The following is a 22,720-nucleotide window of genomic DNA, read 5'->3' on the forward strand; positions in this document are numbered from 1 at the left end:
TGTCCGGGGGTCAAAGCTTCATAATCGTCCGGGTCATTACTAAGCGGTGTAAGGGGCCGAGAATTCATTACTGCTTCCATTTGCGTTAGGACTGTTAGCATCTCATCGTATAGTAGGGTGTGCGAGCCAATCGTTCTCTTGAAAAGTAGTTTAAACGACTTGACTGCAGATTCCCAAAGTCCACCGAAATTTGGCGAACGAGCTGGGATAAATCTAAACTGGATCTCTTCATCTGCAGAATGCCTGATTACGTATTGTTGAAACTGCTGGTTGTTGAACAAGTGACGCAAATGTTCTAACTGTCGTCTTGCACCGACAAAGTTAGTTCCATTGTCACACATGATAATCTCCGGCTTGCCGCGCCGAGAAGAGAAGCGTTTCAAGGTGGCAATAAAAGCTTGTGCGGAAAGGTCAGACGCTAGTTCTAGGTGCACTGCTTTGGTCACTAGACATACGTAAACGGCTATAAAGATTTTACAGGACGACTACGACGTTGTGGATAGGCGATCTGGAATGGGCCGCAATAATCAACGCCTACCCTTTGAAATGGAGAACAGGGGTTCACTCTCTCGGGAGGCAGGTCTGCCATTAGCTGATCTTGAACTTTTGGTTTCGCCCTGAAGCAAGGTATACATCTGTGAATGACTTTCCGTACCAGATTCCGGATACTAGTAGGCCAGAAACGTTCTCGAATGGCCGAAATCATCAGCTGTTGTCCACCATGTAATAGCTTCCGGTGGTAGTGTGCAATAATGAGGAGCGTAAACGGATGCTGGTGATCAAGGATGTACGGGTGCTTACGACGAGTTGCAATTTGAGCGTGACGAAGCCGGCCGCCAACGCAAATTATGCCTTTCCTAAGCTCCGGGTGCAAGGGCGACAGTTTCGATGATTCTCGAATTTCTTTACCCATTGATAGGTCGGCTACCTCTTGTTGGAAACATTCAAGCTGGGAGACGCGTACTAGAGAATCCAGTGCTTCATCTAATTCATGCACGGTAAGTTGACCTTTACGACGGTTGTTACGATTCGACGTTTTAGAGTTGTAGCAAAACCTTTGAATCCAAGCGGTGATTCGTAGAAGCTCCGTATACGACGATTTTAAACTGAAGATTTCATTGGGAGGAAGTGTTGGTAAAGCAGCTGTTATGCTCTTGGTTTCAAGAACTGAAGGATCAAAGTCTTCTTCGTCAATCTGTGGAGCTGAAGGCCAGTTATGTTCATCTGAACTTAACCAGTGCGGACCGTTGAACCATAGTGATTCATATTGTAATTGTGCTGGAATCATACCACGAGAAATAATATCCGCAGGATTTTCTAGACCAGCTACATGATTCCAGACACCACACTTGGTAATGTGTTGGATCTCCGAAACTCTATTTGCGATGAATTGCTTCCATCTTGATGGCGATGATGCCAACCAACATTTTACGATCGTGGAGTCCGTCCAAAAGAAGCACTTCGTTTCTATGCCAATACTGTTTGTGATTTTCTCGAATAGATGGGCCAGCAACACAGCAGATGAAAGCTTGTTTCCTTTTTTCGGATTGTCCAGAGGAGCAACACGTGACTTCGCTGTCAATAACCTCACACACACCTCCCCCGTTTCGGAGATCGTTCGAATGTAGAAGCAGGCTCCATATGCTTTGTTTGAAGCATCGCAGAATCCATGGAGCTCCGTCTTGGTATTACCACCGGTTCCCACCCACCGAGGAACTGTAAGGTTTTCTAGTCCTGTAAGATTTCTCCGAAACTCCTGCCATTGTGCTTGATGCTCAGGGTTGAGTGGTTCATCCCAGTCGCTGTTATCCTTCCACAGATCCTGAATAAAAATCTTGGCTTGAATGATGACAGGACCAACTAGACCAAGTGGGTCGAAGAGACGAGACACATCCGAGACGACCACGCGCTTCGTGATTGACGTTGCCCAATTGAATGACGGATATGTGAAACGAAAGACATCTGAGCTGGGCTCCCATGCTAATCCTAAAGTTTTGACGGTTGTTTCGGACCCTTTTAACTCCAGCACCGAGCGATCGTCTCTCAAGTTTTTCGGTACGACTTCAAGAAGTTCTTTACTGTTAGAGTTCCACTTTCGAAGCAAGAATCCTGCTGATTCAGAAAGTTCAATGATATCACGAACCATCTTCTGACCTAATGCTAACGTATCTACGCCGGAAAGCATGTCGTCGACATAAAAGTCTTTCCTGATCACTCTGGATGCTATTGGGTGTGTGGATTCCCCATCATCTGCAAGGCGTTGCAAGCATTTTGTGGCTAAGTACGGAGCTGATGATGTTCCGTAAGTAACAGTTGACAGCTCAAACGTACGAATTGGTTCAGAAATATCGTTTCGCCATTTAATACTCTGCAATGGATGATCTTCTCTTTGAACTCCGATCATTCTGTACATCTTGGCGATATCAGCATTCACAGCAATACGATGGGTGCGAAAGCGAAGAGTAATACTAGTCAGATCATCCTGCAAGACAGGACCCACCAGAAGAGCATCATTCAATGAAATTCCTGTTGAAGTTGGACAAGAAGCATCGAAGACTACACGTAGCTTCGTGGTTGTGCTTTCTGGTTTGAAAACAGCATGATGCGGAAGGTAATATCTTGTGACAGCGTCTTTTGCTTCCTCCGCAGCTTCCTTCATATGTCCAAGCTCAAGATACTCTTGGATAAACTCGGTATACATCTTCTTTAGCTCTGGATTTCCGCAGAAACGACGTTCCATGCCTATCAGTCGTTTAATCGCAGTGGTTTCTGAATGGCCCAGCTGGCCAAGTATCATGTTTTTCTTTGGCAGCGTAACGATGAATCTCCCCGTCTCGTCTCTGATCGTTGTCCGATCAAAATGCTCCTCACAGGTTGACTCCTCAACAGAGAGTGTACTCTGGCTACGACATGTTTCCAGCTCCCAGAACTTGGCAAGTTGATCTTGAAGGTCGGAAGTGGAACAGACGACGATAAGCGATTGTGATTCACTGAGAGTACTATCCGGAACCTTTCCGGAGACGATCCATCCCAGTTCAGTGTTTTGAAGCGTGGGACCCCCTACAGTTGCCTTGCGTTGCTCGTTCACCAAGAGATCCATGTAGAATTCCGCACCGATAATGATATCTACCGGACCTGGCTCATAAAACCGAGGATCAGCCCAGAGTGATGACTCTGGAAGCTTCCATTCCCCAGGATCGCACCTTGCCGTCGGTAGTGAAACCGTTAATCGTGGAAGGACATGAAAATGCATCTCTTGTGCGAATGATGAAATGCGATCATTTCTTGAACTAACTACCGCACTGACTAATCTGGTAGAAGTACTTGCAGATAGTCCGATACCTTGAACGGATAGATATGATGGAACTTCGTGGAATCTTAGTCGGCTAGAAAATTCCTTCGTCATCAAGCAGTGCTGAGAACATGAATCCAGCAGAGCTCGTGCCAGCATGGTATTACCATACCGATCTTTAACATTGACGAGGGCGGTTGAAAGTAGGATGTTGTGTGTGGGTGTGATTGGGAGTGCAACGTGTGTCTGACTTGTGGCTGTATTTGTGGCTGGGTCTAAAGTGCTTTGTTCTTGCAAATTGGTGTGCATAGAGGTGCTTTCGATTTGTGTCGGTTGGTTCAGGGTTTGGTGAATTGGATTGTGGCTGTCGACTGTTTTGAATCGGAGGATTTGTTTGCGATTGTGAAACGGAGGATCTGGTAGGAGCGCTATGTAGCAGGGTGTGGTGCTTTTGTTCACAGTGACGGCAAACACCTCTTTCACAGTTCCTGGCAAAGTGGCCAGGGCTCAGGCAATTTCGGCACAATTTTGCTTTGAAAACCGCCTCATTACGTTCTGGAACCATCAAACGTTGAAATGTGCTACACACAAAAGCAGAATGCCACGCTTCGTTGCAGAATGGGCACTTGTGCGATGATTTGACAACAGTGTGACATACAGACGGCTTCAGTGCACGTTGATCAGAATAGTTAGATTTCGTTGGAGCAACGGATTGCAGGACTGAACAGTAGCTGCGCAAGTAGCTGATAAGACTGTTGTATAGGTAAGTACCTTTCTAGAGTTGTGGTGCGTTTCCAACTGCTGTAGTGTGACAGGACCAAGTCGGGAATACACCAGTGAGGCAAAAATCGTACTCCATCCACTTGTTTGCTCACTGATCTTCTGAAGCATTTGCAGATTTTTTCGTATACTCCAACTAGATTGTTCAGCCCTTGGTAGCTTTCTTGTTTCAAACCTTCAACCGCGAAGAGGGAATCCAAGTGTGCCTTCACAATTAACTTTTTGTTTTCGTAGCGGGACTCCAGCGCTTCCCATGCTACGCTATAATTAACAGCAGATAACTCCACAGACTCTATTTCCTGTATAGCTTCTCCCGACAAAGCTGACTTCAAGTAGCTAAATCGATCCACGTCGGTGAGCTGCTTGTTCTCGTGAATTAGGCTACGAAAACTGTCGCGGAATGTAACCCACTCCTTGATCTTCCCATCGAATGATGGAAGACGAATCTCTGGCAGCTTCACTTTTGAGTGGGATACGCCGGAATGATCGCCAAGTTGATCCATTTTCGACGTGGTAGAAATGGTTGCAGATTGTACTGATAACAGACTAGCTTTTGCTAAGCAATACCTATCCTCAAAACTGGTCAACGCTTGATTGTTCTCTTCTTCTTGCTTCACCTTGGCGGATTCGTCATCGTCCGATTTACTACTCGTCGTTTCAAGAAGCAGCTCAATTTTCTCCCTCACTTCGTAGAATTCTTTGCATGCTGATTCCAACATCTGCAAACGAACGACGATTTGCGCTTCGTCTCGGGGAGTTTCATAATTGGTGACGAATTTCTCTACACCGCTCAATGTTGAAAGCAAACGTCGTTCGCGTTTGGACAACTCCCGCAAATCTGGCATTGCGTAAACACCTACCAAACTGATCACAGCACTGGATTAACTACGGTATCGTAATTAATTATTTCAATCACTGTACACTGCACACTTTTTAACAAAAACACTCCCGATCGACTCGACGTTTCACAAATCGCGATCTTATGAGACAGAATGACAGCTCAAAACAAGACTGCAGCGAAGGGAAAGCAACCAGAGAAGAGAAACCAGCCAACAATCCAGCGAATTACCGAGACCAACTTATACTAGTGGGAGGACACCACAGGGCAATGCACCAAATGAGGACACAACTCGCATGCACTTTATCATCAATTTATTAGCCACAAGCCGATGACACCATTCATACATGCACTACTTCCCTTCAATCAATCCAAAATGTCCTTTGTGGGGCGATCCCGTATAATGGCGCTGGATGGTTCTTGGGTTCGTCGAACAAAATGACCGTTGTACTGCTGCTGAAGAATTGCGTCGTAGTCTGCGATGGCGACGATATCTCCTTTCGACGGCGTGGAACAGAATCGAGTTCACTTCACTTTTTTTTCGTCTTCCGAGCCGTGCGAATTATTCACCGATGGCTTTCGCGCACTTATTGTCTAATTTTTCAGTCTAGCATTACACAGAACTTTCTTCTGCAGGGCCTTCTTATGGATCCTAAGTGTCCGATGCAGATACACAGATCCGGTTCGTGGAGGACCAAATGTTCGCGCCGTCGCGGATTTCTTTCGGACACTTCAAAAAACTATTCGTTTCCAGTAGAACAGAAACACTTTTATTCGCGAACACTACTTAATTTTATTAAGACACGAAAGAGCGATGATGTTTACTCCGCGACGGTTTTTTCCAACTAACTATTTTTGTTTATTTATCCTACTTTCTATATACTATTTACATACAATATATGCCTACAAAACTCAGATGATCGGAGATACATAAGTGAGCAAAGAGAGAAGAGAAAATCATAATAACAGAGGGATGCTCAAGCAAAAAAAGACTTTCGATCAAATGTTTCTGTCTTACTTCAACAGGTTTTTTTGTAGCTGTATATTTCAAGTCCTGAACTTAAGGATAGTTTGGATGACCTAGAACGTCCAAGGAAGATAAAAAATAGTTTATTGTACATCATTCTCTCTTTCCTAGCTTCACCGCGTTCATGACGTTCTACGTTGTCGTAGGGCCTTGATCACATATGCCTGATATTTTTCCCCGATAGGGGAGTTAATTTCAAGCAATTTTGCTGAAGGTAGTGTTCACAAATCCATCGTGTGATTATATACATCAATTTTTCTGTTGGGGTCATATATGACCCCGTGGGCCTGAAAGGGTTTTGGATTCCATGAGGAGTGGCTTAAAGCTTCTCAGTGCCCAAACGGGGGTATAAAGATATGCACAACTTTGCGACATAAGATGGACGTCTGTTCTCTGTGATTTATGTATCATCGTGTTAACATTTTTATCTACGAAAGCAAAAAAAAAAAGGTTTTTGGCTTTACAACGATGCGATCAGTACACCGGCTGGTTCGGCGAGTATATATATAGCATATAGAAAGAAATTACTCAGATTGAGTTGGCAACAACATCTCGTTCTTAAAATTCAGAGAGCAGTATAAAGAAAAATAAAATTTATTCTTCATTATCGTTTTTTTTGGGAAATTCCTGTAGGTAGTACTATGTGAGGATTGAAGATAAAGATCCCCCAGCTGACCTTGATTTATCAGTCTAGAATCCAAAAATGGTTTGTACTTACATCCCGGTTGCCTGGTCACTGGGAGGAGGAAGAAAGGGGGCTAGGGACCTAAAACCCTAGAAAAACTAAGGATGCTCCGGGTTCCCAAGAATGCAGTTGTTACTAAATAATTAGATTCAATGATGCAAGCCCCCATCTTTCCGAAAAGAAATGAGGCGCACAAGGCTGCCTGGATCATTCGCGAATACATCCCGAAAGCTGGTTGGGATCTCGTAGGTTTCTCTGAGGACATGATATTTCGGGCAGTAGCACAAGAAGTGTTCGGCAGTGTTGAGGACCCTGCAGATTTCGCACGATGTTCTGGAAGGGTTCCCACCAAAATGGTGTGAGTTCTGAGTATGCCCCAGTAGCCCATTCTGTACAAATTTGGTAGCAGCAACTCCCCGTTTTATGGCTATTCCTTATCAGAGAACTAATTACGGCTTCAACAACCCATTTGATTCGTGTCTACGAGCAGACTTATTTGATTTTAACGTGTCGAAATAGGTTTTTAGAATTAGAATTAGGGAAATAAAATAAGCTAAGGTTAAAACTTCAGTCTGTACGCAAATGTCGAAGATGGTGTAAATAAATAAATAAACAAATAAATATGAATGACAGTTACATATAAGCTGCGGATATTCTGCTGGAACTACAGGATTTACAGATCATCTCATGCCTCGTAATTCCCTTAATTTTCCATAGCTGAAGGGTAGTAAAGGTCCTAAAACTGCTGTTCCAATCTTCCCAGATTTTCTTGATCCAGGCATTAATGCCCACCAGAGGAGGGACAGTCGTTGCAAAGCGCTGTCTATGATGACCAGTAGTCTAGTCCCTAGTAGCATTAGGCATTTAGTTTTATGCTGGTTTTATCGAAGTCATGTAGGGCATATCATAGTTTTCATGACCGTTATAAAACTAAAAATGTTACTTAGGATGTGTGTTTTGTGTTTGCATTCGCCATGCAAGAGAGAGGAGGTGAATGAACTACGATCTCTGGGACTGTAGTTGAAAAGAGATTTCAGTCCCGAATACTCATACTAACATTTTACTTTTGTTTACGACATTATCAAATAGATTTACAGAGTTCTGTATAAAATATGAATACGATGTCATACGACCGTAGACAATGATGTCAGATGAATGTACCAATAAATCATAAATAAATAAATAAATAAATACGATGTTTTATTTCACTTGAGATTATCAAATGTAACGATTACATTTTACAATGCAGAAAGCACTTTTTAAATTTAGGGGAAATGATGGCTTTCGCAGGTTTCCACCTTTCATGAGTTGGTTTCGCTCAAATATGGCCCCATGATTTTTTTGTGCCTGAGTTTCAAAATAATTGAACTTAAAAAAACAACAAGAAGTACTTAACAAAACAAAATCTACCGAAGCAGTCGTTTCTTATAATTCGATAAATCTCAATATGATGGAGAGTGGATTAGCTTAAATTAACAAAACAGATATTTTTCCATTAGACTTTCATTTTTATGAAATTGTTCATATTGATCAACTTTTGAATTTTAATCTCGCAAAAAGTGTAAATAAATATTGACAAAAATTTACATCCCTAAGTAATGCACATAGGTTGAATTTTAATAAACCCTCAATGAAGACGGCACTTGGTTGCACAGAAGATCGTAGAGTAAATGGCATGATTATATGTCAACAGCCAACGTTTCATTATCTGCCGGCAATGTACATAATAGTCCTGGTTTTATTGTGTCATTCTTCTTGACTTGATTTGACAGAGCTATGAACTGAGCTTGAACACAGATTAATATGAAAGAGAAGCGCTGGGCTATTAAATGCAAATTATAGTAACACAAACACCCAGATTCAAGATTCAAGTGTCCTATGCTTTTGCCACATGCACCTTACCATTCGTCCTCGTAAAAACGATTCTCTACGTGTGCAATAGATTAATTTTGTCTTATCACAGCTTTGCATGTCGCATTACAACTGCAACAGTAGCAGATTAAATACATTATTGGGCGATTAGTCTCAAATTGTCATAAAGTAAATTTTGTTCGTGCTTGAAATTTACGACCCTCACAAATGCCCCCGCATTACAAGGTCCGCTACAAGCACTCTCGATAGCAATTATCCAAAATTTCACACCAGACTAAGCGTTAGAAAATAATTAACGACCCCCTTTGAGCGTGGACTGTGCCTAACGGGATGGAAGGCAGCATATTGTGGACCTAAAATCATTGAATTCACATTGCCTGATGCACTCTCGGTGTAATAATAGGCGCTTCCTGCCTAGCTTTCCATTGGGGGAGCACACAAGCGGCCAAGTGTGTTCACTTTCCAATAAAAGCGCGAACACACGTGGCCTGACCGCCTGTGCATGGGAACAAGCACTTGACGTGATATTCAGTCAGTACATCTGGTAAAGGCACTCGTGAGAGAAACTATATTGTGCTAATTGTCATACCAGCGTAGAATAATACGCGCTCGTACAAATGGTTGTACCATTCAGGCCGTGTGGCGCTTTGAACGTTGTACAATGACACATCCCGAGTTGAAAGCGATGACGAGATTCAGTTCTTTTATTTATAGTAGGATTTAAATAATAGAACTAATAACACTCCTTGTCAATATTACACTTATGTGTAAGTCCATAATAAATCGCTATTATGTCTGGCAAGCTAGTCACAAGTCTTTCTAGGTTTAATAATTACCCATCAATGATCAGAATGTTACTAAATGCACGAACGATCAGTACATGTTGTTCTTTCGCTACCAAAAAGTTCTTCTCATTCAATTTCATTTGCCGAGATGCCACATAATTAGTATATGCATAGCCTTAAGCATTTCGCACAAATTCGTAGGTGGTACAAGTCTTGCCTGTTGTATGCGAGTAACATCGCTTCTATCCGTCATCACAGATATTGATTTGGGATTAATCACTATCTCTTAAACCAGTAGTTCTCCACCTGGGGTACATGTACCTCTGGGGTACTTTCGCTGGTCTCAGGGGGTACCTTGGACAAAAAACCGTAATGGCGGATTTATTGCTATTCCAATGAACACTTATTGATAATGTTTTTAAAATTGTGTAATTTTTTATTCGAAGACTTTGTATTGTACATAAATAATAAGCATGGTGATCAGTAAATCAATACCTATTAAATCCTGCCACTACAAACAGCGCAGTGTATGAAGGGCTGTGGGTCAAAACGTAGAGAGATTAGAATCTAGATCCTAAGGGCTCACAGGATTCTATTTGAGAGGCATAACGCCTTTTTTCAAAAAAGATAAATAGCTCCGTTGCAAGAGGATTGGAAGTCTCATTCCAAGCAGCTCGTAAGCTACCTTTACAGAGACTCCAAAGCTTCCTTTCGAGAGACTTCGAAGATTCCTTTCAAGAGGCTCGGAAGCCTCCCTCGCAGCACGCATGTTTCACATTAGTTACTGCAACTGTGACCAGATTCAGTCACAATCAAGTTGCGTGATCCTTGTTGAGTAACTTGTGCTGCTCAGGCTTTTTGCAAGAGGCTCGGAAGCCTCCTTTCAAGAGGCTCGGAAGCCTCCTTTCAAGAGGCTCGGAAGCCTCCTTTCAAGAGGCTCGGAAGCCTCCTTTCAAGAGGCTCGGAAGCCTCCTTTCAAGAGGCTCGGAAGCCTCCTTTCAAGAGGCTCGAAGCCTGCTTTCAAGAGGCTCAGAAGCCTACTTTCAAGAGGCACGGAAGCCTCCCTTCTAGAGGTTCGGAAGCCTCCTTTCAAGAGGCTCGGAAGCCTCCTTTCAAGAGGCTCGGAGGGCTTCTTTCAAGAGGCACGGAAGCCTACTTTCAAAAGACTCGGAAGCCTCCTTTCAAGAGGCTCGGAAGGCTCCTTTCAAGAGGCTCGGAAGCCTCCTTTCCAGAGGCTCAGGAAGACTCCTTTCCAGAGGCTCAGGAAGCCTCCTTTCAAGAGGCTCGGAAGCCTCCTTTCAAGAGGCTCGGAAGCCTCCTTTCAAGAGGCTCGGAAGCCTCCTTTCAAGAGGCTCGGAAGCCTCCTTTCAAGAGGCTCGGAAGCCTCCTTTCAAGAGGCTCGAAAGCCGCCTTTCAAGAGGCTCGGAAGCCTCCTTTCAAGAGGCTCGGAAGCCTCCTTTCAAGAGGCTCGGAAGCCTCCTTTCAAGAGGCTCGGAAGCCTCCTTTCAAGAGGCTCGGAAGCCTCCTTTCAAGAGGCTCGGAAGCCTCCTTTCAAGAGGCTCAGAAGCCTCCTTTCAAGAGGCTCGGAAGCCTCCTTCCAAGAGCTTCTCAAGCCTCCTTTCAAGAGGCTCGGAAGCCTCCTTTCAAGAGGCTCGGAAGCCTCCTTTCAAGAGGCTCGGAAGCCTCCTTTCAAGAGGCTCGGAAGCCTCCTTTCAAGAGGCTCGGAAGCCTCCTGTCAAGAGGCTCGGAAACATCCATCGGCAATTGGAAGAGCTCCGCCATCCGTCGACCTATTTTGAACATCAATCCACAAGTCGTGTAAGGAAAACATCATCCGTCAGCTACTCCAACCGGCCATGCCATCCGTCGGCCGAACTATTCAACGGCAAACCTGCGAGTTCCGCATCGCTTCATCTGTCGGCCATCCCGACGAGTCACGCCATCCGTCGGAAATTCGGCGAGTTCCGCCATCCGTCGACCCCTTTTTGGGCCTCCGTCGACAAATCATGTGAGTGTTACCCGTCGGTCATTACTGCCGAGTACAACGCAATCCGTTACCCGGCGGCCAATCTAGCGAGTTCTATTATCCGTCGACCCATTTTGGGCATCCGACAACAATTCGAGGACAACGTCAGCCGTCAGCCATTCCGACGGCCACACCGTCCGGTGGCCGAACCAGCAAGCCAAACCAAGCTATCAAACCTATTGACGCTTACGGTGGAGAATCCTGCGACTATCGTCATCCGCCAGCACGTGCTGTCCTGTCATCAGTTGACCGAACCGTCAATCCAAGCCACCCGCCGGCTAATCCATCGAGCCGAGACCGCTATCCCCGATTCGTACACGCCGTCGAGCAGAATTTTGGATATGTAGGCAGTCTGCTATTGTCCCATACTTACCGTAAGTAAATTGTTTTTAACCTAACCTCCAAGGCTCCGATTTTTAGCACGTCGAAACTTCAGCACGAAAACTTCACCATTGCCTCCATCTTCTCTGGGACACGAGGATTAAAAAAACCTTGCGTGCCCAGCCCGTTGACTACCGTTGGCTATAGACCAGTGTTCTGAGGTTTAGGATAGTTCCCCTTCTGTAGTCTGAGGTTTAGGATGGTTCACCACTGTGAGGTGAGAATTGACCACGAGCATGACGGCGCTGCCGAGGCGTTATCCTGATGACCCATTGCGTGGTGAAGTTTGGCGCAAGCAACACACGTCATTTGGTCCGGAGTCATATCACGAGTGATTGGCAGATTGGAGTAGTTATTTGAGTTGCACGCAGGATTGGTCTATAACCAACGGAATCATATGGGGTAGACGTAAATAAGTGAAAATATCAAGCGAATGCGGAGCCTTGTTTATTTAAATCGATCAAACGATAATGTGAAAAAAATATTTTTCAAATGGTAAGTTCGGGTATTGCTTCATATCGACAGATATTTTTCACAAGTTTATTTTTCGGTTTGACACCACATTTTCGTTATAGCAAAAGCAAAACAATGTATGCAAATAACTATTAATTATTTAAATTTTGTCTTGATTACTATTCGGGAACAAATCCTGAGTTATGGTAAAAATTGGGAGCAGTGCCCTACGAACATGCGCCATAGTTTTAATGTCGCATGTGGGAATTTTGCTGCTGCTGTCTGCCCCAAGCCTGAGAAAAACCAGCAACTACACACAAAGGTCGTCAGGACAGGTTCCTGAGGTAGGCGAAATTTCGACAACTCCAATTCCTCCGTCTGTTTTCGCATGTTTATTGATGATAATTACATTTAAATTACAGTTTTATATGTTAAAATGACAATGAACATTAATTTTGCTAAATATGAAGGCAACTTTTATCTCGGCGAAAACATGCAACTGACGCTGGCTGACGGTCGTCGGTAATGGCATCGTTTCAGGCAATACGGGTATGAATAAAGTGTTAGAACCTGTACTGGCTGGTGTAGGCAGCTTTATGCTGAGGTCGGAACGAAGGTGGCAAATTTGGCGAGAAACATGTGGCGGATGCCTGTAACTATGCAACACGAAACCGGTTGCCACAGCAGCCACCAGAGAGCAGCATCACGTGTGCCCGATGGAGATATATTTATAGTGCATAGTTGGAGCAACAATCTTTGGCCCATTCGTTGGCACCGCTAACTAACTCAATACGTTGCTATGAGGGTTTCCACGGTGGTTTATGAGCAGATCCGTAGATTGCGCCACGTAAGGCCTTTTAATTTTTATCTCTGGATGATAAAATGCATCTGGAAAAAAATGTATGCGTAAGGCTTTTGCTCTGTGGTAATATGAATGCATAATTTATGGATGTGCTTCATCATCTACAATCTTGGGGAAAACAAAATTCATTTAATGGGGATGTTTCACATCACCAGGATGTCAGAATTTGGTTTTGATTTTACATACCCCCGTTTCATTTTTCAACTCTTTCTTAGCCATGTTTCATGCTCTTTTTAAAATGAAGTTCGTAAACTACCTTGAATAAAACCAAAACATATTGTGGGAACCTGAGAACGGTATTACCTTGCCGATAAAAGTATGACAAAATCTGTACCCTTGAAATGTTACACACAGAACAGTTCTGCTTATGGATCTCATAGCTTTAAGGATACACTTCTCAGAATCCAAACGTGGGCGCTGTCGGTCACTCCTTGCCTTTTCAAATGCACCACACGTGAGTAGTTCTTGCTAGTTACAGGAAAGCTCCAATAAGAATTTGACAGTTGTCTGTTGAAAAGAAAATTATTGAAGCTTGCGTACGGATGCTTCATATGTCCATCTCACGTTTTACTTATGCGTTGTCACTTCACATTTCTCCTTTTTCACAGCTTTAATTCACATTCACACATTTATTCACTGCTCACATTTCATGCTTAGAAATAAGTCAGTGTACAACTACAAGTCTCTTAAATAAAGACTCACTCCATATCACTTCTTAATTATATATTGTTTTTTTTTCGTGCCTCACTTGTCACTTCTTACATATTGTTTCTCACTTCTCACTCAGAATAACATCACTCCGATTTCGAAGAGCGAAGTCGTAGTCTAGGACGAAGAGCACGCCGATCTTGACCCCTTCGATATCTCGAAGGCATTCAATCGTATATGGGTATCCTTGGTACTAAACCGGTTGGTTGAATTGGGATGCACTCTCATTTCGAGTATTAACTGGAAACTCTTCCTCCACTCTCCTGAGGAATCCGGGGAACCCCAGGGATTTATTCTGACAGTAACCCTTTTTCTGTTTTCCATAAATTGGATCTTTCGGGAGCTTTCTTCCTAAATCTGAGTTGTCACATGCGCAAATGTTATTGTACATTCATTCTTCTAGCTAGATGGGAGCCTGCCTTCTGCCTTATTAAGCAAACGCCTGCCTTCTTAGAAAACCTTGCAAAACGGGGCTGTATGTCCTACAATCGGAGGCGAACGGTTCTTTCTTGTGTAACCATAGATGTAAGTCCTCCCAGTGATGGGGCTATAAGCCCCTTCTTTAAATCCTGACTCGCTAAACTCTCGACAAGATCAGCTGAGTCTTCAGATCCAAACATACTATCACAAAATCCGACAATCCATCCAATTCCAATTTGACAAGTTTTACCAACCACATCTTGCCGGTTAACAGAAATTACAAATGCTGCTCTCCGGAGACGAGCCAGCCTTGGGCTGCAAGTCTCCTAAATAAAGACAAAAAAAAATGCCGCTCTTGGAACACTTCACACTTCTGTTGCTGTTATTTCAGCCATTTGATAACTTTTATATTTTCTATACCTCCCGCCAATAAAATGCTCCCGCCGCTCTGAATTATTTTTATGCTAATTGAAAGTTGGGTAAGATTGGGGGCAGGGATTGAATCCAAAAAAAAAAAACATTCACTTACCATCTCTGTATACGTTTACGATATGAAGCATACCTTGAGACACTAGACACAATACACGGTTCGGCCTCGAATACACCCCACGCTCGCCAAGTCATTTTGCACCTGGTCTGCCCATCTCGCTCGCTGTGCTCCACGCCGTCTCGTACCTGCCGGATCGGAAGCGAACACCATCTTTGCAGGGTTGCTGTCCGACATTCTTGCAACATGTCCTGCCCATCGTACCCTTCCGGCTTTAGCTACCTTCTGGATACTGGGTTCGTCGTAGAGCTGGACGAGCTCGTGGTTCATTCTTCGCCGCCACACACCGTCTTCTTGCACACTGCCAAAGATGGTCCTAAGCACCCGTCTCTCGAATACTCCGAGTGCTTGCAAGTCCTCCTCGAGCATTGTCCATGTTTCATGTCCATAGAGGACAACCGGTCTTATTAGCGTCTTGTACATGACACATTTGGTGCGGTGGTGAATCTTTTTTGACCGCAGTTTCTTCTGGAGTCCGTAGTAGGCCCGACTTCCACAGATGATGCGCCTTCGTATTTCATGACTAACATTGTTATCAGCCGTTAGCAAGGATCCGAGGTAGACGAATTCCTCGACCACCTCGAAGGTATCCCCGTCTATCGTAACACTGCTTCCCATGTGGGCCCTGTCGCGCTCGGTTCCTTCCACAAGCATGTACTTTGTCTTTGACGCATTCACCACCAGTCCAACTTTTGTTGCTTTAAGTTTCAGGCGGGTGTACAGTTCTGCCACCTTTGCAAATGTTCGGCCGACAATGTCCATGCCATCCGCTAAACAAATAAATTGACTGGATCTGTTGAAAATCGTACCCCGGGCTGTTACACCCGGCTCTCCACATGACACCTTCTAGCGCAATGTTGAACAACAGGCACGAAAGTCACCTTGTCTTAGTCCACGGCGCGATCCGAACGAACTGGAGTGTTCGCCCGAAATCTTCACACAGTTTTGCACACCATCCACCGTTGCTTCTATAATTTTCCATAGCTCTACGCGGTCTATACTGTCGTATACCGCCTTGAAATCAACGAACAGATGATGCGTTGAGACCTGGTATTCACGGCATTTTTGAAGGATTTGCCGTACAATAAAGATCTGGTCCGTTGTCGAGCGGCCGACAACGAAACCGGCCCGATAACTTCCCACGAACTCATTCACTAATGGTGACAGACGACGGAAGATAATCTGGGATATCACTTTGTAGACGGCATTAAGGATGGTGATCGCTCGAAAGTTCTTACACTTCAGCTTGTCGCCTTACTTGTAGATGGGGCATATAACCCCTTCCTTCCACTCCTCCGGTAGCTGTTCAGTTTCCCAGATTCTGACTATCAATTTGTGCAGGCAAGTGGCTAGCTTTTCCGGGCCCATCTTGATGAGCTCAGCTTCGGTACCATCCTTACCAGCTGCTTTATTGGTCTTTAGCTGTTGGATGGCATCCTTAACTTCCCTCAAGGTGGGGGCTGGTTGGCTTCCATCGTCCGCTGAACTGACGTAGTCATCTCCTCCGCTGCCTTGAACGCTGCCAATCAGAACGTGGTTGATTTGTGATTCTGTCTGCAGTGGTGATCTCCAGGTGTACCGATACGGAAGGCTATGTTGGAAGTAGGTGCTGCGAATGGCCATATTCTTGGAGGCAGCGAAATCAATTAGTCGTAGGCCGTTTTCGTTCGCAGCCAGTGAGCGCTGAACTTTCCAATAGTCGGTCTAAACTCCTCCTCTTGGCCAACCTGAGCGTTCACATCTCCTATCATGATTTGGACGTCGTGGCTTGGGCAGCTGTCGTACTCACGTTCAAGCTGCGCGTAAAATGCGTCTTTATCATCATCAGTGCTTCCGGAGTGTGGGCTATGCACGTTGATTATGCTGAAGATGAAGAACCGGCCTTTGATCCTCAACCTGCACATTCTTTCATTGATCGGCCACCACCCGATCACGCGCCTTTGCATATCGCCCATCACTATGAAAGCTGTTCCCAGCTCGTGTGTGTTGCCGCAGCTCTGGTAGATGTTATGATTACCTCTAAACGTTCGCACCATTGATCCCTTCCAACAAACCTCCTGCAGCGCTACGATGCCGAATCCACGATCCTTGAGCACATCGGCGAGTATGCGTGTGCTCCCGATGAAGTTGAGAGATTTGCAGTTCCACGAACCGAATTTCCAATCGCTAGTCCCTTTTCGTCGCAGTGGTCTTCGCCGATGGTTCCGGTCCGTACTCTCTTGTTGATTGTTCGTTGCGTATGTTTTTTTTTGGCTGGCTTGCAGGGCCTGATACCAAACCCCCTAATTTCCGGAGGACCATCGTGCACAGTTTCACTTAGGCACTCGCTGGCACTCGGACGATGATCAGCCGCCCCTAACATGGAGAACAGACGCTGTTGTGAGTCGATCCTGACATGGAGAACAGACGCTCAGTAAGATTTGCACCTCCGGAGAGGAGCAAACCCCCCCTTCCCTGTCAGCATACGACCATAGTTCCCACCGGGGTTGGTTACCCGATCTTCCCTAAGGTTGCTCGTATCCCAGCCAGCACCACGGGGAGGTAGGGATAGGAGTTGCTGGGTAAGAGGCTAAGGACCGCAAGATGGGGTCTATTTTATTCCCTCAGGTACGCGAAGTACCAATGGTACGCTTTACCCAGCATTTGCCGTGCCACATCGTTAGCTGTTGTCATACGTTAAGATTTGCAGATTATCCGGCTAGATCACTTGTTTGTCACCTGCTTTTTTCTTAGTTGAACTTGATCGAATCGTATGTCCTGTCTGCTGCAGATGTGTAGGCAACACACATGATGGCGCATCTTGTACATCGCTATGTAGTCGGTTAGTTTCTCACAGCTTATGCAGCAGGTTACTAGACAAGCTTTGTTGTTTTTAATAAATACAGATATAGTTAATGTCTGTCACAGAACGTTTCGTGTCTAATGTTACGTTAAATAATTAGCCAGTTTGTGATTTTTCTTTTTAGATTTTGCAGAGTACCTTAAGATTTCCGAAACAGTTTGTTGTCTGAATATTGCAATATGCTCAGTATCAAAATTATCCTTCAATCTTAGATAGAGTATAATGAGCACAAAATCTCCATATCTAATGCTCAATACTTGGAAATATGGAAAGGGAAGCCAAATTCCTAGCTATATTTGAAATGAAAAGCTGAAACCAAATACATTCATTAAAGTGTACATTGAAGCTGGCCAGTTTGATGAACTAGTCTAGCACTCGAATGACGTTAAATGATGAGCGGAATACAGGTTCCCATTAAAAGCAAATACATTGTTACACGATTCGATTGTATCTCATCGACTTTGTGTTACATAATTACAACCTTAGTAGGGTAGAGGCATATGTCGGCATCAAACTACTTGTCTATGAGAAAAAGTTATTTCACTGGCAAATTTGATCATTCCAGAATTTTTGGTAACGAATAATACGCAAAATGATATTGCTTCATTTTCCATTAAAAGCTGTGCCAGGAATTCGGAATCGCACTTTACGCATGAAATCATGACCAATGATTTTGACATGCATTTATTGAGCACGCTGTCGATCAGAATGCTAATAAACACAGTGAATCACTTAATCGTTATTCATCCTAATTGCGAACAACTCGATGCCTGAGCTGATTGAACATTTCCCCAACACGCTTGATTGCTTCTGGGACTGTGTATAATGGAGAGGGCTCTAGTGGTGAACGGCAGAGCAATCAGCATTGTCATCACCTGGCAGGTACGTTCGACGGGCGTAGAACAACAGCCAGAAAATGAGAAAACTCCCCCAATGCAATGATCCAATGTGGAGAGGAAACGCAATCTCCTGGAAAACAGGGAGCATACGGGTGTCGGCGTCGAATGTTCATCTTGCAATACGCTCGTAGTACGAATCATGCAATTAAAATAATTGTTGCAAATATGATGTGGCAATTGTTTACGCCTTGAGTTTTGTGGACGTGTTGATAGCAGTTTGGCGCATCCGTTTCCACTGTTCAAGTGTGAAAAGCGAGAAATTAGTGACATTAGTATGTATCTCAGATGGTGTGTAAAAAGATAGTACAGTCCCTTCCCGATTTTGGCAACACGACCGGATTTTAATGTTGCCAAAATGGGGATGTTGCCAAAAACGGGAAAAAAATTTCATACAAAATTTCAATTTTTTTTGTTTGCATGATTGAAGCTAAATATTTAGAATATGTACTACAAAGTATGCGGAGTGTGTTTTAGTGATGCACGTGTATCATAATTGTCATTTTTGCGATATTATTCATAACTCGAAGATTGTAGCTCAAACAAAATTGAAACAAACTCAAGAATGGTAATCAAACGATAATGTAACTAGCTAGCCAATTTCATAATACAAATTTACTAATGAATAATATTCGAAATTAACAATAGCGTCGGCCATGTCCTTACAAAAAAATGTAGTGATAAAAAACGTTTATATAGTAGTCCATTGAAGTGCTGACTTCAAGCTGACATCTCAAATTTTAGTCCACCGAAATGCTTGTTTTTATCATAATTCACTATATAAATCAAATAGCCATCCTACGGATACAAGATGACTAAATGTGCTACAAATTTCGGGTTCTTATATAATGGATTTTGATAGAGGCAAACTTTCTTGTGGACGGTGCGATTGAGAGTAAAGTTCGGTGCACAATTTTTGCTGACATTATGTGAAAAAGAACGCAAGGCATAAAACGTTCCATTGTTTTAGAAAAAACGGAAAACTGCGTTCTGCACATTGGTCAAGCGTAGTGTGAGTATGGGTTAACTACACTCGACTCACTAAAACCAAACCTCTTTGCACTAGTCGGTCTCCTAGCACTCAACCCAGCAATATTTCAGGCGGCAATGATTGATCCATGAGCACTATGTGCACTACCAGTGATAGTGTGGCCAAGTGGAAGCTGGAGGACCATTTGCAGAATGCCACCTCTGACACTCGATAGCAGTCAACCTACTGGTGCTCGCTGCAGGTCATCGCACTCCAGTTCTCCATGCACTACTTTCATTATTATAACTTTGAAAAGTTGGAAGAATCCTACATCAGACTGAAGAGGGAAGCAAAGCAGATCGGACTAGTGATTAATACGTTGAAGACGAAGTAGGCTCAAGAGAAGACAACGGCTATTCGACAAAATCAAGGTGGTTGAAGAATTCATGTACTTGGGCTCACTTGACCTCCGATAACGATATCAGCAGACTAATTTGGAGACGAAACGTGGCAGGAAAGCGTAAGTACGAGATCTGGACTATGCTTGTGGAGGACCAACGCGCACTTGGAGTAAAAATGGTTTTCTACAACGATTTGACAGGCACAAGAAGGCGAGGTGTGCAGCGATCAAGATGGATCGATCAAGTGGAAGACGATTTACGGACCATCCGTAGACTGCTTGACTTGTAACGTACAGCAGTGGACGGAGACGACTGTTATGTACCGTAGAGGCCACTCCGGTCTTAGGCTGAATAAATAATAATAAAACAACATGTGACGAATCACTCGCCTATCGAAGCAGCTAGAATTACACCAGCGATTTAATGGGAACTTCACAGGAGCCACTTCTGATACTTCGCCATCACAAATCTCGAGAGCAGAAATTGGAAGTGTGAGTGAGCATTGTGAGCATTGATCTATTGCAATCTATGCTACATCCATAGCCAATGAGTGAACTAACTCAGATGGATGCCAAACAACGAGTAGGAGCGATCGTTGCTGTGATAAACAATGAGCAACACCGTCTAACAAGCCAAGCCGTGCCCGAGCAGCACAACTTAGGTAAAATCGGTTGCAGCAACTTGTTTGTGACTATATCTGGTCACATACGAGTTGCAGTAATCTAAGTGAAACATGTGTGCTGCTAGGGTGGTGAGGTATCCATGTAAGCAACGATAAGATAGTCGAGAGAAAGTATCAACGCCTCCCATTCAGTGTACTAGAGTTCCAGACTCATAGAGGTCTTCATTTTTAGAATGCGTGAATGGCTTCTGCTATCAGCGCACCGGAACGACGCTCATTGTTAAGTTACCAAGTGATTTGCTTTACTGAATAGGCTTCCATTGGTGAGTGTTAAATACCATTAAACGGTATTTTGTTTTTATTAGCGAGACTTCCAGTCCTGGGCTGGCTCGTCTCGAAATAAACGGTAAATCATCTAACGTCCAATTTCAAAGATCTTAGGAAGCTCATAACTTGCCCCGCGGAAGAGCATCAAGTTGGCTTAGATTAACCCGATTTTTCTCATGATCTGATTTTTTTTCAATGCCTGCTTGATAGCCTTACGATTACATGTTACCAAACTCTTACCATTACTGTTGAACTGTTAGCAAGCATGCTGGAATCAAAAGGCTCGTTGTGCAATTGACACATCAGGAAAATGGAAAAACCAACAGTGTTCTGATATTAATCGCTAGATAAATCTGTGTAAATTTTAAACAATAAGATTCTTTGAAATAAAATTGTTGCTTATTTTATATATGGAAATTCAGCAGAAAGACGGATAAAATGATAAAATGACATTTTCTCGGCGCATAATGAGCAAAACGACTTGATGGCTAAACAGCGCATTTAAAAAATCGAATGTGCCGATCACTAGCAATTAAACCTACTGGGATTGCTTGTTCCTGGATCACTCATGCAGTATCGGTTGCATTGTGATGTAAACAGCGGGCTTCGCTTAATAGCTGTTGTACTATGTACAACGGTGTGAGTCAGCTTATCGATGACAAAATCAGTGAGATGCCAAAAAATACGACATTCTACGGTGGGCTGGTTAAATTAGGGTAGTGTGAATAGGGAATAGAATAGTGTGAATAGGACATGGAAAACGTGAATAAAAAGAGCAGTCAAGTTTTAATAGACATTCTTTGCAATGAGCGGTAATACGAGTGGTGGTTCATTAATTCAGTGGAAGTGCCCACTATTCGTACAGTGCCCATAATACGCATATAAACCCTAATGACATTCACTTTCGGTTTTGTTTATCCTATTAGATATTAATAAAAAGGGTTTATCTCTAAAAAGTAATAAAAAAATATTTTTGAAGTTGTTGCCAAAATCGGGAAGAAAATGTTGCCAAAAACGGGTGTTGCCAAAATCGGGGGTAGACAAAAACGGGTGTTGCCAAAATCGGGATGGGACTGTATCATTATCTTTAAGCTTTCAAATATCTGCGATATAGGATAAACACATTATTTGTTCCTTATACCAAGAAATCTATGTGTTGGTTGGTTAGTTGTATATGCATTCCATGTGGCTATGAAATAAGATTGTCTAGAACTTGATATTCGGAAAATATCGGAGTACACCTTCATCCTTCAAACGACGGATAAAGGTTCCCCTAAACACACGCGATGCGACAGTCGCGACGCGATTCTATCGCTTGGCGACAGCGATTCTGACGCCGTTGGTATGGAAGCGTAAATAGAACATTGCCTGCAGCGACCAAACGATGAAATCGCGGCGACTAGTTGTCGCCGTCACGGCGATGAAATCGCTTAGGTCTGGGGGAGCCTTAAGACAATAAATGACAATTCTGAAACTTAATTTAGTAGCTCCGACATTTAGTATTAAAAAATGTGTTTAAGTTGGCATGTTACTTGTTTTCCTGAGGATGAGTCAACGCTTCATTGTAAATCCAAAGATACAGATTTTCAACTATTTATTATAGAAAATTGGCTAACAGTTTAGAAATAGTTAAACAGCCAATCCTGTGCATGCATCGCAAGCACAGACATCAAAATCAAGAAACTTGCGGGTTTGGACCTATCCTCAGTTTGAACAAGATTTCACCCCATGTAGCACACGCAAAATCATCCGAAAAGCACCTTGTTTCTATTCGAGCGTCTTAAAAAAAAACAGGGTAACCTAGCAGTGATGATGCCTTTCTTGATAAAATCGTTATAATTCGCCTCAGAAGTGTGATACCAACAAAAGCTGCCTACCTTATGGCGATTACAAGGGCTCTATGCGGATAACCCACCATTTCCTTCAAAACTTTTGAAATTGTAGCCTGGTTTTATGAAGTTCAATAGTGATCAACTAGGCCCCTAT

The 22,720-nt window shown here is 43.6% G+C and overlaps 1 protein-coding gene across 1 annotated transcript; it reads right to left on the bottom strand.

Moving 5' to 3' along the window:
• Positions 1-463: 463 nt before the first annotated feature.
• Positions 464-3,253, bottom strand: LOC134222263 (uncharacterized). Its single transcript, XM_062701406.1, has one exon. The coding sequence runs from the start codon at positions 3,251-3,253 to the stop codon at positions 464-466; it is 2,790 nt and encodes a 929-aa protein (XP_062557390.1).
• Positions 3,254-22,720: the final 19,467 nt, after the last annotated feature.

The sequence above is a fragment of the Armigeres subalbatus genome, chromosome 3, assembly GCF_024139115.2.
Source record: "Armigeres subalbatus isolate Guangzhou_Male chromosome 3, GZ_Asu_2, whole genome shotgun sequence".
Lineage (NCBI taxonomy): Eukaryota > Metazoa > Arthropoda > Insecta > Diptera > Culicidae > Armigeres > Armigeres subalbatus.